General features: G+C 34.7%; 1 protein-coding gene across 1 annotated transcript in view; it reads right to left on the bottom strand.

The window, feature by feature from the left end:
* Positions 1-18,354, bottom strand: part of LOC145243847 (DDB1- and CUL4-associated factor 13-like) — a 52,302-nt gene that overhangs the window by 17,820 nt on the left and 16,128 nt on the right. Inside the window, exons 4-6 of the mRNA XM_080106876.1 lie at positions 16,174-16,260; positions 13,327-13,482; positions 6,514-6,591 (exon numbers count right to left, since the gene is read on the bottom strand). Coding sequence (XP_079963002.1) covers positions 6,514-6,591; positions 13,327-13,482; positions 16,174-16,260 — 321 coding nt within the window. The remainder of the gene's footprint in view (positions 1-6,513; positions 6,592-13,326; positions 13,483-16,173; positions 16,261-18,354) is intronic.

Genomic DNA, 18,354 nt, shown 5'->3' with positions numbered 1-18,354 from the left:
CACGTACATACATAGAAATATATGTAGGAGCATACATATATACATATATACATACCCACCTACACACTCACACACATCCACCGCTAACAATTATTTATTTATTTTTTTTTTTTCCAACCAAAACACGCATGTATATATGCGCTTAATCATTCAGACATACGTACATGCACCCACACACACACAAGTAAGATGGAGAATAGGTAGAAGATATATATATACACACACATACACACATATATGTACACACATATATGTATGTGCACATACACTCACAAACATCCACATACTATGTAGGCACATACACACACACATGCACACACACAGACATATGCAGGGGCTCACACATACGCGTATATCCATATCCACACGAACACATTTACCCACTCATACATGTGCATACATATGTGTATATATATATATATATATATATATATATATATATACACACACACATACATACGGATGTGTATACACTCATCCACCCATATATATATATATGGGCACATGCACTCACAATCACACACACACACATACATATTCATACATCCCACCTTATGTATATATTGGTTGAAATTTCCTTTCCAATCCAAGCACATATGCATACATGGATTCGGTCACCCAAACATAAGTGCACGTATACATACAAACAAGATGTAGCATAGATAACAGATGATATATACATATACACACACGCATACACAATCATATGTGCACACCCACACACACACACATATACACACGCACACACATATACATACGTTTAATTTCTAGTTGTTTGTTTAGTTAAGAGAAATGGTACTGTACTGGGTATGGGCGCGCGCACCCGCGAAAGTGTGTGTGTGCCTTATTGTGCTTTTTTGTTGTTTCGTGTGTGAGAGTGCACACTTACCCAAGCAGTGTATTTTGTGTTTTGCCTATTTATGTGTATAATTATGGAGAGATGTTTAAGGCGGGGTTAAACTTTGCTATGAAATTTTTTTCTTGTGTTAGCAAGTAGAAGTAGTTGTCAGTTTGGAAGATGGGCATTATCTCGAATCTGCCTCCACTGCATGTGTGTATATGTTGTGATACATGTAGGTGTCTATTTTCTGCGATTTTGATGTTGGATCGGTGTAGGGCTACTCTATTACTAAGGTTTTTTGTAGCGCCTATGTAGGATTTATCGCATGCTGGACATTTTATTACATAGATCACGTTTTTTGAGGTGCAATCTAGGTTTTTTTTAATTTTGAATGTTTGTATGGGGTTCGTAAATGTGTATGTGTTTCCCTCTAATATTATGTTGCAGACTCCACATCGTTGTTTGTTGCATTTTGTGACTCCTTTTGTTGCGTCTTGATTGAGTTTGGATGAGGTAAGAATGCGTTTTAGGTTTTTGGGTTGGCGTTTGCTTTTTATTATTTTTGTTGTTTTAAGGAAGTTGTTTAGTTTGCTGTTTTGGTTAAGTAGGACGAGGTTTTTCGTTATCTCTGTGAAAAGCTCTGGGTTGTTTGTGTTGTGTGTGGAGACGTATGTTAGGATTTGTTCTTTGTTTCGTTCTTTAGGGCTTCTCAAATCTTCTACTGATATATTTGTCGCAAGTTGGATCCCTTTGTCTATAAGTTGTGATGGGTATTTTCTTTTTCTTAAATTTATTCGTAGTTCCTTGAGTCGGATTTTTCAAAGGTTATTGTCCGTGATTATGGTGCAGATTCTACGTGCTAGGGTGTAGGGAATTGATTTTATGCAGCTTTTAGGGTGGTGACTTTTAAAGTGTAGGTATTGTTGGGTGTCTGTAGGTTTGCGGTAAATGTCTGTGATAATGTTATTGTCTTTAATCTTTATCAGTATGTCTAGGAAAGGTAATTCTGTAGAGCTTTGTTCTATGGTGAATTTAATTTTTGGGTGTAGGTTCTGGAGTATGGTGTGTAAGTCTGTGATGTCCCCCCATGTGGGTTTCCATAGGATGAAGCAGTCATCTAAGTACCTTTTCCATGATTCTACAAACAGTATTTTAGTGCTGTGGCCAAATTTTTGTTCTATTTTTTATATAGGGTTTCTTCTAGGTAGGCTAATGTAAGGGTTGCGTAAGTCGGTGCCATTTTCGTTCCCATTGCTGTACCTAGTGTTTGGATGTAGTTGGTATTGTTGAATTCAGAGGAATTATTATTTAGAATTATGTCTATACTATCGATAATGAATTGCTTTGTGAATCTGGGATGTAGTGTTCGTGCGTGTCTGTTGATCCAAAATAGTATTGCTTCTTTTCCTAATTCATGGGGTATATTACTATATAAACTGCTAACGTCAAATGTAACTAATAGTGTCCCGTTTTCTACTGTATGTGGTAAGGTAGTAAGAAAATGGATGTCGTCCCTTATGTAGCTCTTAACTTGATCTGTGAAAGGTTGTAATAAGATGTCTATTAAGTTGCTAAGTCTGCTTGTCGGACAGGCTGGTCCTGCTACAATGGGTCTAAATGTAAGGTCACTAGGGTTTGGAGCGCTAATATATTCTGAGTTTTGTGTATCGATGGCAAGTTTTATTGTGCCAGATTTGTGTGAGCCCCTGCATATGTCTGTGTGTGTGCATGTGTGTGTGTATGTGCCTACATAGTATGTGGATGTTTGTGAGTGTATGTGCACATACATATATGTGTGTACATATATGTGTGTATGTGCGTGTATATATATCTTCTACCTATTCTCCATCTTACTTGTGTGTGTGTGGGTGCGTGTACGTATGTCTGAATGATTAAGCGCATATATACATGCGTGTTTTGGTTGGAAAAAAAAAAAAAAGAAAGTATATATATATATATATATATAAAAAAAAAAATAAAAATAATTGTTAGCGGTGGATGTGTGTGAGTGTGTAGGTGGGTATGTATATATGTATATATGTATGCTCCTACATATATTTCTATGTATGTACGTGTGTGTATGTGTGTGTGCCTGTGTGCGTGTGCATGTGTACATGTACATGAATGTATATGTATGCGTATGTGATTGTGTGTGAGTGTATGCTATACATGGGGAAAGAAAGTCTTTAAAAAGAACCCTAAAAAAACCATAAAAACCTTCACCATATGGACTAAAAAACACTCTTTGAAAATAACTTTGACCGGACACTGTGAACACTTACAGTTGGAGACAGAATGTCTGAACACACGCATCACTCTGAAAAACATATTTAATATCAGCGGAGGTAATTCTACAAACTCCCATTTTAAAGAAAAACTTTTTACGAAAATATCTGAAGAGAGCACACCCTAAGCTCGAAACGCGTTATAAAAATATTTTAAAATAAAAATATGATGAAAACCTTTAAAAAAATCCCACAATTGTTGATGGCTACACTCTTTTAAATATATATATATATATATATATATATATATATATATATATACATACATATATACATATAGCGCTTTAGAAATAATACATGAAAATTGTTGGTATAAAACAGAAATACAAACACAAATTAAATTATCACAAGAAAAAAAACGAATGGGAATTTGTGTAAAATAATATATATATACAATTATATAAAATGTATGTACAAATAAGATGGGGGAGGGGAGTATGAGAACGATTAAAATATATCCCCGAGCAAGTCCAATGATTTAATAAATTCCTTCAGCTGACAGAAAGAGAGAGGGTTTACATGGTATAATCGAGACTGACTCTAAAATCTTTAAATGATTTTGAGAGTCAGCTCAGTGTATAATTCTAAAACAGTCCATTTTATATGCATAAACACAAGCTGGATTTTTGATTAGGTGTTGGCCAATGGAAGATTCTAAGGTAGAAGAAGGACGAGACTGATGTGGCTTGTCCAGTCTAATTTTTGTTGGGGTACGCTGGTTAATGCATGTCTGCAAAATTTAAGGAAGTTTGACCCTTATAGCCAGCAGCACACTGGCAATTAAATTCATAAACAACATTGTTTTGTGTGATGCAAGTCAAACTATCCTTCATGACCAGGGGGAATGTAGATTTTGCATCAAAAACCAAACGTAACACAACAGACAGGAAACAATTTGGTACAGATTTAATAATCCATCTACCCAAACACTGACCAGCATCTCCAATCCAAGGAAGTTTTACATAAACAGGAGTTTTCTAAGCCTGTTGTCATAATAAATAATATTTTATTGAGTTATCGATTATATATTTTTAGTGAATTTTCAAGAAATTTAGTGAACTCGATTGTGACATTACAATTATATTCATTTTTATTACAATCTTTTAGTTTTTAAAAAAAAGTTCAGCTTATTAAAATTTGAAATTTCATCACAATATTTTTTAAAATGTACCATCGTATATATTATTTATGTATCAAATAAAGTGTTATATGAAGTTTATTATTATTAGTTGTTTTTTCTTTAACTTTTTTTTATTGTTGAAACTAACCGAGAGCTCTTTTTAGTATCCTAGTTTTTAGTTTAATTTATGATATAGTTGTCTTTTAAATTGTTTCTTAAAGGTATGTGAATTTCATTTTCGTCCTGAGGACATATGTCAGGAGACATCATCATTTTATGAAAAGACTGGCAACATAATTATTGTTAGACTAAAAATATATTTTCAGAACGGTACTATTCCTCAAATTCTACCAAACTGTCACTGCTATTTATCATCAGTGATCATTTTAAGAGAGTCACCTCCACCTAACTCAAAGAAATATGTCTGGAAAATTCTGTCCTTAAACATGCATTAACTGAAAGTGTTACTGCTGAATTAGAATACACATAACAGAAGACATTCATTAACATTGAGGATTTTGAAGGGAAATTAAAGTTTATTGATAAAAAACTGAAGGGAAATTAAAATTTATTGAATAAAAAGTGAAGGGAAATTAAAATTTATTGAATAAAAAGTGAAGGGAAATTAAAATTTATTGAATAAAAAGTGAAGGGAAATTAAAATTTATTGAATAAAAAGTGAAGGGAAATTAAAATTTATTGAATAAAAAGTGAAGGGAAATTAAAATTTATTGAATAAAAAGTGAAGGGAAATTAAAATTTATTGAATAAAAAGTGAAGGGAAATTAAAAATTATTGAAAAAAAAAAGTGAAGGGAAATTAAAGTTTATTGATAAAAATTACTGTAGTGTTATTTGGCAACAAGATATGATTATTATATGTTATATCAACAAATGTCCATGTCCAAAAATCAAACACTCCCCATAATCGAATCTGAATTATTTATTGCTGGTTTTGATTTTAAAAAATATTGCTGATTTTGAAGTTGATTGTTTAATAATTGTTTATTACCTAAATTCATATTTAAATGTTTTGCAACATTTGATTGCCTTCTGCTTAAAACATACATAAGTTTAGTTTTACTACAAATCAAATCATATTCCTTTCTTTTTAATTGTAGTTCATAAGTAAATAATAAACATTTTAATCTTTAAAATCCATGAAACAACAAAATCTTTAATTACACATAAACACAAAACTTATTTTGAATTTGTTTTTTAAGGAGTTTCAGTACAAATCATTGTGTTCTTTATTTTTCTCTTTTTTTCATAGCAATTCTTGAGTTTTCTAATGCTTTTTGTATAAATTTGAGATTCATTGACCGTTCAACAGATCTTGCTTGCTAGGATCTCAATAAGGACGTCATTTTTCAGCTCATGGACCTTAATGACATTATGAAGGTTAGGATTCAACTCAAAATTTTAAAAGAGCCACCAGAATTCCTTTTTTTATTCTTGATTAATTAATCATGAAGGCTAAAAGACATTTGAGGATAAAAGTTAATACTTTGGATTATTGGCATTATTCAAACTACTCCTCTTGGATGTTATTCTTATGAATCTGGTCGATGTCACCTCCAACCTTCTTCAGGTGCATCTTGTCTAACTCAGAAATCTGTACGGAGTTTTAAAAAAAAAGCTTTCATTCAATCCACGGTGTTAGTTAGATTTCGTTCGGTCAGCCATGACGGAGTAAAATTAATTCGTAATTGTATTTTTAGTATCGCCCCGCACTGAGAATTGAACCTTCAACTTCCAATGACTATCACTTACAACTGATTATTACTTATATTAGTGAGGTTACAGTTCCTTCCAGAGAAATTATCAATCCTCATCCATAAAAATTCTAAAACATAAGTCGATGAGGATACGAATAGATTAACAATTTTATAATGATGAATTTTATGCGTATGAATTGAAATTGACAAAACCGAAACAAATTCGGAATAATTTACGAAAAGTATTTACATTGAATTTAAAAACAAGTGTTATAGCATGCATGCAAGCAATCATGTGGTAATGTGTTCCATTAGTAAGAAAATGAGACAAAAACTGTTTATGCAAATTCTATTCATCCTTTTTAATCCTTTCATAATATTCTTCATAATCATAATATAATAATCCAACTAACAATCAATCCAGCATGTTAACATTTATCCCCAAGATGCTTTTGGCCTTTGTAAGTGGTGATTGATTACATTAAGAACAAAAACATTAAAAATTACAAAAAAAAAAAAAACTTTTAGAAGATTATGAAGAACGACTTACTTTTCGTAGCGGCGCTGTTCCTCTCATGTCGTAAAGCATTATGCTACGATCACAGGCAGTCGCACCTAAAAGATGGTGCTAAGAAACAAAATCCATTAAAAATCATTAGACCGTAGAAAATTTCAAATAATATGTTCAGTTTAAGGTTAAAGTAGTTTACTTGAAGCATTGTTTAATGTGTATAGAAGACGAAATTTAAGTTTATGGAAGGCAAAAGAATGCAAATGCGTGACGAATAGATTCAGATTGACGCAACTTAAGATAAAATGGTGGAATTAGTTATGCAGTTTCACTCTTGTTGATCCAATGCATGTGTGTACATACATACATACATAGGCCCTTAACGTCGAGGACGACGATTGGCAAGGCGCTTCAGTCTTCTACAGTTCAGGAAGTCTGTGTATTGCTGGCAGGATCTTTTGGCACCAGATCTTATAGCAGCTTGCCACTTTACTCGGTTGCCGGCAGAGGTTTCCCAAGTGTTGTGAGGGATGCCGAAGACCTGGAGGTCACGTTTCAGGACATCCTTGTAGCGGAGGCGTGGCCTGCCAGCACAGCAAGGGGCATCAGCTATCTCTCCAAAGAGAAGTGCTTTTGGTAGCCGGCTGTCGTCCATGCGGCAGGTGTGGCCAGCCCAACGTAAGCGACGGATGCGCAGCACTGTGTACATGTCAGTACTCTTGGTCGTGGAGAGGATAGCTGTGTTTGGTACATGATCCTTCCATGTGAATCCAAGAATTGTGCGCAGGCATCGGAAGTGGAAGGCGTTCAGACGGTGTTCGTGTCGGCGGTAGGTGCACCAAGTCTCACTGCCATACAGGAGAGTGCTGAGGATGCAGGCCTCGTAAACCCTGATCTTTAGGTGTAGCGAGAGGGACTTGTTCTTCCAGACTCTCTCACTAAGCCTGCCGAAAGTTGTTGATGCCTTTCCAATGCGGGAGTCCAGTTCACAATCAAGACTGTTGGTGTTATCAACTGTAGAACCCAAGTAAGTGAACTTGGTGACGTTTGACAGTACATGATTGTTTACGGTTATTATGGGTGAAAGCCCAGCAGGCTGGGCAAAGACCACCGTCTTGCCTAGGCTGATTTTGAGACCAAACTCCTCGCAGGCAGAAGCAAAGGAGGAGCACATTGCCTGAAGCTCAACCTCCGAGTTGGCGATGAAGGCAGCATCATCAGCGTACAGGAGTTCACGGATCTGTACGCGGTTAACCATAGTTTTTGAGCGTAGCCTGGCCAGGTTGAATAGGCCTCCAGTGTGTGTGTATGCATAACAAAATATATATATATATATATATATATATATATATATATATATATATATACACACGTTTTTTATATATACATTATTTCACATGTAGGATGCCATGCATGTTTGAAAGTTGAACACACACCTGATGACGGGAAGACATCTCGAAATATAGCATCATGGACACACCATCTGACGCAAGTAAAAACATCCTACATGTAAAATATTGCATAAAAAAATGTGTGTGTGTGTGTGTGTATATATATATATATATATATATGTTTTATTATTTATTTTAGGGTAAACAGTTACCTTTGGTCACTACAAACAGCCATCTGTTTCAGTCACTGAGACTTCATCAGGCCAGGCGACTCTAAACCATTTGACGCTATAGCTTTTTCTTTTTTGCTATAGTTGAATGGTTCAGGGTCGCCTGACAAAGTCTCAGTGACTGAAACAGATGGCTGTTTGTAGCGACCAAATGTAACTGTTTACCCTCGAATAAATAACAATTTTTTGCTCTTGTTATCGAGCACTATCTAACAACCTCGTATTCATTAGTCCCTACTTTTGAACATCTCAAGCCTGAATTTTGATATATATATATATATATATATATATATATATTATGCAATATGTATGGTTCTACACACATGAAATGGATCAACAAAAGTGAAACTGCATAACTGGTTTCACCATTATATCTTAAGTTGCGGCAATTTAAGTTTATTCATCACATTTTTGTATTGTAACGTCACAAATGGACAAACAAATCCGGGTCAGCGTTTTTTTTTCTAGTATAACACTAGTCGTTTATCCCCGTTTTTCTTTCTTGCCGTCGACATCAGCTTAAAGAGTCTCTCAATGCGACTGCGGTGCCACACGTCCATTTTACGTGACACGCATTTTTCTGTTCTACTACACACCGGTCATAGCCATTTCTCAGCTTCGACTTTACACGTCCATCTTTTTAAATCTTCCCCTGACCACATGGTGTCCTTTTTTTTTTTTTTTTTTCTTGCTGCACCAGCTAGTTCCTAATTTACATATGTGCTTTTTTCGGCTGCTGCTAATAACCTTGTAAGACAGCTATCTTACTGCTCCTACTGATATTTTCACACACGCTATGCGTTCTGTTACATTGTTCTGCCTTGTATAAACTTAAATTTTTTCTTCAATGTCAAATATATTCATGCACGAAACGAATCCAAAGTACAAAATTATCTCTGCTTTTTTTTTATATCAGGGTAACCAATGACAACTGAAATTGAAAGGAATTTCCCGTGTGTATATGTAAGGAGAAGGAAGCGCAAAAACTCAAACAATTAATGATGCGTAATAAACTGAATGATAAACTGTGCTCCGTCAACATACGACCAAGCTTCTTTTGTTTAACAATTATCTTCTTAACCAATAATTACCACGACAAATAATTGCCACGACAAATAATTGCCACGACAAATAATTGCCACGACAAATAATACGCTTCTTGAAAACTCTTCAAACTCCTCAGCTTAACATTCATAGGCAACATGAATTGGAATAAAGACATTGCCAAATCTGCTGCAAAGAAGGTGGATTCTCTCTACCATGCTAGAAAATTACCCATACCAGAGAATATCTTATATTTTTATAATTCATGCATGCATGTAGTATTGTTGTTACATCTGGGCTGGTACATCAACCACTAGTCTCTCCCTTTTAAACAAAATCCAAAAAATGTGTCCAATCTTCGTCAGCTAGGCTTCAACGCCTGTCTCATCACCGCAATGATGCATCCCTGCATTTGTTTTACAAGTATTTTAATGGAATGTGCACTGACGAACTCGTTGCACTTGTGCCCCCTCGATGTATATATCCCTGACCCTAACCTGCCTTCACTTTTGAGGTCCCTAAATGCTAGAAAGCTTTCTATTCTAATAGTTTCTTCCCAAGAACAGCAAGATTTTGGAACTTCTGCCTGCTACTTGCTGCTCTGACTGTACTGATATGCAGAAGTTTAAACGTTACATAAACCAACATCTTGTAATCCTTTCTACGCATGGTCCCAATTAGTAGCCACTTACGTCCAAGTGGTGATATGCCTTGTTTGGGGTGAAAGTGAGTAAAAAAAAAAAAAAAAAAAAAAATCTAATAGGTCTCGCACTATCGATCAAGTTCTAACTCCTGTCCCATCGCCGCAATTTTTTTTTTTTTACAAGGTGGTCACCACTTATCAAGGCCCGGAAGCCACTCAGGGATAAGGGTTATTGCATGTACAGTACATTAGTGTGGAGATTTAATAAAGTGTCTACTTAAGGGGGCGGTTCATCAGGAATTTCTTTACGTTGGACTTGAAGACATCCAGGTCGTAGTCAGGTGGGAAGCAGGCAGACGGAAGAGTTCCACAGGCATGCAGTTCTAAGAAATTAGCTTTGTTCATGGAATCCACGTTTTGATTTAGGCACAGATAAAGAGTGGGGAAAATTTTAGACAGTGATTTCAGCTAGACGGGTGTTTCTCGTAAAAGATTGGCAAGGGGGACCAGAGATTGGAGTTCAGACGAGCACCTGCCATGGAAATAACGATAAAACAAATATAGGCTCACAACGTCTCTTCTGTGGGAGAGAGGTTGCAAGGTAGAGAAAAGGGCATCCCCCACTAAGCCACAAAGTCTATTTTGTACTCTGTCAATGCAGGATAAGCTGTTTTTAGCAGCTCCTGCCCAGATGTGGCAGCAGTATTCCATCCTTGGACGTACTTGGCTTTTATATAGATAGAGAATTGCATCAGTAGTGAGATATCTTCTGGAGCGGTAGAAGGATCCCACCATCTTTCCAGTGACCTTGGCAACAGACTTGATGTACGTGTTCCATTTCAGATCAGGAGTAAAGGTCAAACCCAGAAGCTTGTCAAAACATGGGGCTTTTCCTAGATGAGAGCCATCCATTTCAATTCATGCCAGATGGGGATCAGAGCGTTGATGATGTAAAGATAGGAGTTTGGTTTTAGATGCATTAAAAGGTAACCAGCCACGTCTTCCCCCACTGAACCACTCGTTCGAGATCAGAGGAGAGAGCATCAGAGAGAACTTTGTCATTTACGGCCTTTGATGTGTTGCCATAGATGGATGTGTCATCAGCATAGATGTCAATGAATGATTTAAGTATGTGTTTAGGGAGATCATTGATGTAGATCAGGAAGAGAGTTGGGCCCAGGATGGACCCCGGAAGGATTCCAGCATTAATACTGCAGGCCTCTGATTTTTGTCCATCGACCATTACTCTTATGAGCCTATCAGAGAGAAATGATTTAATGATAGAGAAAATATTTCCAGTTATACCGTAGCTGGAAATCTTGTGAAGTAGGCCTTTATGCTATACTTTGTCGAAGGCCTTTGATATGCCAAGAGCAATTGCCCTAGAAAGGAAGCCTTTGTCAAGAGATTCACTAATTCTATGAGATATAACTGTTAGCACATCTGCGGTAGATCTTGCAGAACGGGCACCATTATTGCATGTCACTAAGAAGGTTATTTCTGCTGAAGTGGTTGACTATTTCTCAATTTAATATGGATTCCAGTAACTTACTCATGACACACAGGAGACTTATTGGTCTGTACTGAGAGGGAGATGACTTATCACCTCAATTCTTAAATACAGGGCATACTGATGAGGTTTTCCAGGGTGTTGGAAAGAACTTCTTAAGGCAATGCTTAAACAGTTTCGTAAGTATGGGAGCAAGTTCTGGTTGAAGCTTTTTTAACACTATAATTGGGATGCCGTCAGGGCCAGTTGCTTTACTGGAATCAAGGTTCTTGATTAGCTTGGCGACCTCATGCACAGATATTTGTATGTTACCTAGCGTGTTCTGTGTTATAGGAGGAAATATGGGGAGTTGATGACCTTCGTCGCATAGGGTAGAATTAGCTGCAAAGTTCTTGGCAAATAGTTTGGCCTTGTCTGATGCTGACGAGATGACCTCTGGTCCATTGATAATGGTTGGGATAGAATGCACACTTCTGTTCAGGATCCTATTTGTTATTTGCCAAAACTGGTGGGAACCAAGCCACTGCTCAGCTTCTTTGGATTTAACGAACTGAGCATATAGCTCTCGTGCATTTGTTACCACTGTAAAAGAGTGATAAAAAAATGCTCAGTCCGTTAAATCCAATGTTGCATTCATGTATCTATTTAACAAGTAATTTAATAAAATATGCTCTGATAAACTCACAGCACTCGTGCCTCCGCAATGTGTTTTTTTTTTTACATAGGAGTCACCACTTATCAATGCCCGGAGGCCACTCGAGGATAAAGGTTAATGAGTGTACAGTAGTCAAGGGGAACATGTCGTAGTTATTAGTAATGGAAATTTTGTAAATTGGATTACTTAAGGGGACAAGAATTTGTTTATGTTGGACTTGAAGACGACTAAATTGTAGAAAGCAGGCAAAGGGAAGAAAGTTCTTAAAAAGAAGTTTTGTTCATGGAATACACATTTAGATTTAGGCACAGATAAAGAGTGGGGGAAATTATTGATAGTGGTTTCAGTTAGACGAGTGTATTTTTTTGTGAAAGTTTGGCAAAGGTGAACCACTGATTGGAGCTCAGATGAGCATTCGCCATGAAAATAACAATAAAGCAGAGACATGCTCGCAACATCTCTTCTGTGAAAAAGATGTTGCAGGGAAGAGAAAAGGGCATCCCCCACTAAGCCACAAAGTCTATTTTGAACAAGATAAGCTGCTTCTAGCAGTTCCTGGCCAGATGTGGCAACAGTATTTCATCCTTGGACATAGCTGACTCTTATACAGGTGGAGAATTGCATCAGCAATGAGATATTTACTCGAGTGGTAGAATGATCCCACCATTTTTCCAGCGACCTTGGCAATAGATTTGATGTACGTGTTTCATTTCAGATCAGGAATAAAGGTCAAACCCAGAAGCTTGTCAAAACATGGAGCTTCCCCAAGATAAGAGCCATTCATTTCAATTGATGCCAGATGGGGATCAGAGTGTTGATGATGTAAAGATAGAAGCTTAGTTTTAGATGCATTAAAAGTAACCAGCCACTTCTTTCCCTATTGTACCACGTGTTCAAAGTACTCTCATGTAACCTTACAAGCAGCAAAATCCCACCCCTTAACTATTGCGGTTGCTAGATGTCGCAAGGCCTTCTACTCTAGTTTCTTCCCATAGATTCCTAGACTTTGGAATTCCTTGCCTGTTTCTTGCTTCTTTGACTGTATTAACATGCAGAAGTTTAAATGTAACAGGAACAGCATTTTTCAGCTCAACTCCCCACATTATTTGCTTATTATTCCTATTAGTAGCGCTCATGTCCAAGTGACAACATGCTTTGTTTGAGGTAAAAGAAAAAAAAAGAAAAAAAAAAACAGTTAAAATAATTTGAAAAATGTCAAACGACTGAAATATCAATCTTGATAACAAGTCAAAATTAAGAGGAAAATATCAAGTATGCAGGTGGTGGTGGTGGTGGGGGGGGGCACCCCGGAAGTCATTCCTTGATTGTGGAATCACAAAATTTTAAATATTGAAAAAGAAACCAAAACAAACACTTACTTCGACAGGGTTGAATTTGACTGATTGGATACTATCCACACCCCAAGTGAATGTTCGAATAGGCTCTGCTCTCATTGCATCCCAAATATCCACTTGTTCTCCGCAAGTGGCCAGAAGATCGTCCTGCCAATGATGATCCATAGAATGGAACAAAGTCTGAAAAAAAAAATAAATAAATAAAAAATACTATTAAATTTAGATATTTTATTGCAAACTTGAAAAAAGTGTAGCATAGTTCCAAGAGAGGACATTCACAACAGAAACATTTTTGTTTTGGAATTTCAATAAAAATATTTTTGTTTTGGAATTTCAATAAAAATATTTAGATTTTGGAATTTCAATAAAAAAATTTAGATTTTGGAATTTCCTCTGCAAATGAGAAACGAAAGTATTACAACCATAGATACTTTTTTTCAAGTGCTGAACTAAGAAGCATGTCCAATCTATGAACTTGTTGAATCAGATTCTATTAATGTTTTGATATCGTTTTTTTTATTTTTTTGTTTTGTTGGATAAAAAGAGGCCAAAAATGTATGAGTACCCAATAGATTCATTATCAGATTCACAATAAGGATTTGAAGGATTTTGATAATGTAATAAAATGCAGAATCTGGCCCCTATCATAGTAACCCCTTAAGCTTCAGTAGCAACATATATTATTTATAGTGAAGTAAAAGAAAATAAAAACTTTGTTTAAAAAAAAATCTTTAATGTTTTAATCTTTAAACAGAATACTGTGTGATGCAATCCTAACGCGGGTGTTGCAAATATATTCCAGCACATAAACGCTGATAGTTCAGCCCTCGACTTCAGAAAAGTTTTGGTGGCTGTGAAAAAAAACTCGTTCACAAAAATCACTACGAATAACACTGCCATTTTTTATTGGGATTTTATCGCATTAAACCAAGTACAGAAAGTAAAGAAAACCAAGAAATACTTTCATTTCATTTCATTGTCAGCAAGAGTAAAAAATATAACATGATCTGTACCCACCTGGCACTTACAGAAGTTAAAAGACAAGATCAAAATGATCAATAATTGCCCAAATGTGCTCCAACGACCTTAATGAACTTGTACTCCTTTAACAAAAATATCCCCGACCCACCCACAGCAAAATCCTACCCCGTTCACCGTAGATTTTCTACTCTGATAACTTTGGATTGTTTGCCTTTGAAATTCACTGCCTATTCTCCCGACCATACAACATAGTGAAATTTGAATGCGTACTTGTTTAATTTTATCAAGACATAAAAAATGCAAATATTGAAGAAAAAATTATATTGTACATACTGGTTATGGAATAAAGTTCTCAAAAAAAAAAAAAAATTCACTTTATTTGATCAAATGTTTTTTTTGTTTTTTTTTTTACAGAGGAAAATCAAATTTTAATCGATCATATCCTGTCATCTTGACTATTTCGCCGATGAGGAGGAGGAGGGGGCGTCAAGGGGAATAACTCCATCGCCGTTTAAAGTTTTTCAAAATTTGACGAGATTATTTTGAAACATGGGCAGAAAAATATCTAGATAAATATTTTAGTTTTTTCACTTATTCTATAAAGTTTCTGTCTTTTTTTTTAATCCCTTTTTTGTTTTGTCCTTTGTTAATCCTTTTTATTTTTAAAGGCAACCCCCCCTCCTCTTCCGCGAAATAAGCAATATAGTTGCAATATGATCGATCGCATTAAAAATTTTCCTCTGTAAAAAAAAAAAAAACTTAAGCGAAATTGTTTTGTAAGATCTTGATTGCATAACATGCACATTTTTTTTTTTCAATATTTGCATTTTTTTAATGTACCTTTAAACAAGTACCTTTAAATGTAATGTCAACAAACACCTTGCTGCTCAACTCCCTATACAAGCTTCTCCCTATAAATGTAGCCCCTTACATATTAATGACAATACACCTTGTAAACTAAAGTTAAAAGAAAAATCATTGGTTCTTGTCCATAACTCACTGATATTTAAAAAAAAAAAGAAAGAAAAATCTGTATGATATACGTATCCATGACGAGACAAAAATATCACATCACATTCCAAAAATCATGTAATTTGATCGAATAGTTTTATTTTTAAATAAGAAAATCAAATTTTATGAGTAACCAAGCCGTGGCTGTCTTGCCTGCCATTAAAAAAAGTTCTCAAAAGACAAAGGGAGGTAATTCAAATTTGTGAGATTTTTGTTGTAATGCCTATGAATTCCCATTAATCGCTTATAAAAATAAAATTACTTGATTAATTTGTGATTTTTTTGTTTCGTCACAGGTATATACAGCGTACAGTTTTTTTTTATTTTTTAATATCGAGAGAATTCTGAAGAAAACATTTAATTGAGAATAAGCATCGTTTTGTTGATGAAACCCTTTAAAATCAAAAATGCAATCGTTTCTCATTAAAGTTTTTATATTTCCCAAGCAATTTTTAAAAAAACGCTCGGCAACAATCTGTGCATGTAAAGAATTATTCTTAAAAATCTTTTAGATTTTGGATTAAGAAAGCGGCAGAGGGAAATAGACATCATGGCAGGGAAAATCCACTTCAACACATTATGCCGATTGTGGTCGGATGCTGGCATGATGAAGATTATGCAACACTGCCTTGTCTACCCTTTGCTACCCAACTGGTCGAGCTTGAAAGAATACAACAATAATACAAGGGAATGCATAAAAAATAGAAAATTGTCTTATGACAATTATTAACGATTGTATAACTACAGTATAACTATTATATAACGATTGTATAACTACAGTATAACTATTATATAACGATTGCATAACTACAGTATAACGATTGCATGCTAACAAACAGAAATGAGAAGTGGTGGGATGAAAAGAAATTCATGACAAACCTTTCCAAGGATTGTATTAACTGCTTCTTCATCAACTTTTCCATCAGAATTTAAATTCCATTGTTTAATTGTTTTGTCCATTCCACACTGAAAAAAAAAACAAAAAAAACAATAAAATATAAAACAAAAAGAATATAACATTTTTATATGGCAGGTCACTTTGTGCCACAAGTTATTCTATATGTGACTGCTGAGGAGGGTGGCTAGACTTCCAGTAAGATTACAGGCAACCTTCAAAAAGATGGATGAACTTCTTGTTGGTCAATAAGAATCCAGCATATATAGAACAGGTTTGGGTCTAAAGATGCGTTAAAAACCATCAAGATACGTGCCCTTCAACCTTTTGTTAGGCATCTAGAAGGGAAACTGACATAACACCTGCGGCATCGTGGGATATAATGATGTTGTCAACTTGCCTTTTATTTGTTTTGTTTAGGGAAGGATAGGAGCCACTGAGTGGAACTAGCTTTGTCCAAACTTTTACTCGCTTAAAAAAGCTTCATGTATTTTTTTTCAAAACTGTTTGATATTGACAAAATGCATGAAGCTTATTTTTTTATGCGAGTAGAAGTTTTAGATAGCCACCCTCCTCAGCAGTAACATGTAGACTAACTTGTGTCATACTGTATGACACAACAGTGGCACAACATGAACAATGCAACCATTATCACCACATGTGTTTCTAATTAAGCAATATTTCAAGTTCTCTCCCTTGGCAGATCGAACACTTTCTGATGTTTATGGTGCTTATTTAGAAGCAGACCAATTTAAAAAAATATATAAATTGGAGAAAAATAACTTTGATTTACATACAAGTCATGGAACAAAAAAAAAAAAAATCACAAATCAAGTAAATTTTTTATATAGAAAATCATTTTTTTTAACACTTGAGTGATTTTAATAGAAAATTATAGCCATTAAAAGTCTGATCTTAATTTCAATAGTTCAAATTGAGTTGTCTTCTTATTTATAAAATATTTATTTCCCTTACTCATAAAATTTTATTTTTTTCTGTTTTTTAACTGGAAGTGGAAGCATATAGATACCTTACGAGTTCACGTTTAACTCTCGTTTTGTGAATGACCCAAAATCCAAATAATATTTTTTTTAAAGTCTGTTTAGTGTTTTAGATGCTAAATCCCCCGCCCCCCCCCAAAAAACAAGAGAAAAGGAGAACGGAAAAAAGAAAGAGGAAGAAGACGGAAAAGGGAAGAAAAAAAAAAGGAAAAAGGGAGAAAAAGTAAAAAAGGGGAAAAAAAGGAGAGAAAGAGAAATTTTATCTATTTAAAATCTTTCTGTTATTTATAGTTTATATATATTTTGGTCTGTTTTTTGCGTCTTCTATGAAAATGTATTTTTTTCTACAATCTCAAAATCTAAATAAATCAGTCAAAGGGAGGTAATCTAGTAGGGTTTTGAAACTTTTGACAATAATTATTTTCTTTATATTTGTCTTTATTTTTATTCCTCTTATTATATATACCATATACCGCACCTTTCAGTATTCTGAAGAAGCCTATCATATATAAATTTATTTATAAATTTTTATTATACCCCCCCTATTTATTGGGTGGGGCGATTTTATTAAATTTAAAATCTAATTTCAATTAATTTTTTTTAAATACTTTTAATATTAAATCCAAAATTAATTTAAATTAAAACCTTTAAAATTTATCTCAATATCAATTTAAATTTAATTATATAGAAACACTAAACCGACTTTAAAAAATTTTTTTTAATAATATTGTTTGGATTTTGAATCATTCACAAAATCAGAGTTAAATGTGAACTCGTAAGGTATCTATATGTTTCTACTTCCTGTTATAAAACAGGAGTATTGGATGGAGAGAGCTTAATATGGGTATCTAAAATGGTCCTTAATTATCGGGTTTCTTTCTGTAAATAAAACATAAATAATACATTCTTATTTTTGGATCTTTCCTTATAATAGAGCACTCTGCTGGAATCCTTTTTTTTCCAAAAAATACAACTAATTAAGGAATTCTGCCTTTTGGATCATTTTGGCCCATTTGGAACTTACCTGTTGGATTGGAAATTTTTAATTCGACCGTGTTTGGATTTTAACATTCTTGGATTTCTTACCCTTCATCGGACTATCCATTCATGTGAAATCTTTTTATCATTTTTTTTCTTTTACCTCCTATTCCCCTTACCTCACCC

The sequence above is a fragment of the Euprymna scolopes genome, chromosome 22, assembly GCF_053919585.1.
Source record: "Euprymna scolopes isolate OS-2025 chromosome 22, ASM5391958v1, whole genome shotgun sequence".
NCBI classification, from domain to species: Eukaryota; Metazoa; Mollusca; class Cephalopoda; order Sepiida; family Sepiolidae; genus Euprymna; species Euprymna scolopes.
The sequence above is the reverse complement of the archived record's forward strand: the minus strand, read 5'-3'. Positions and strand labels throughout refer to the sequence as shown.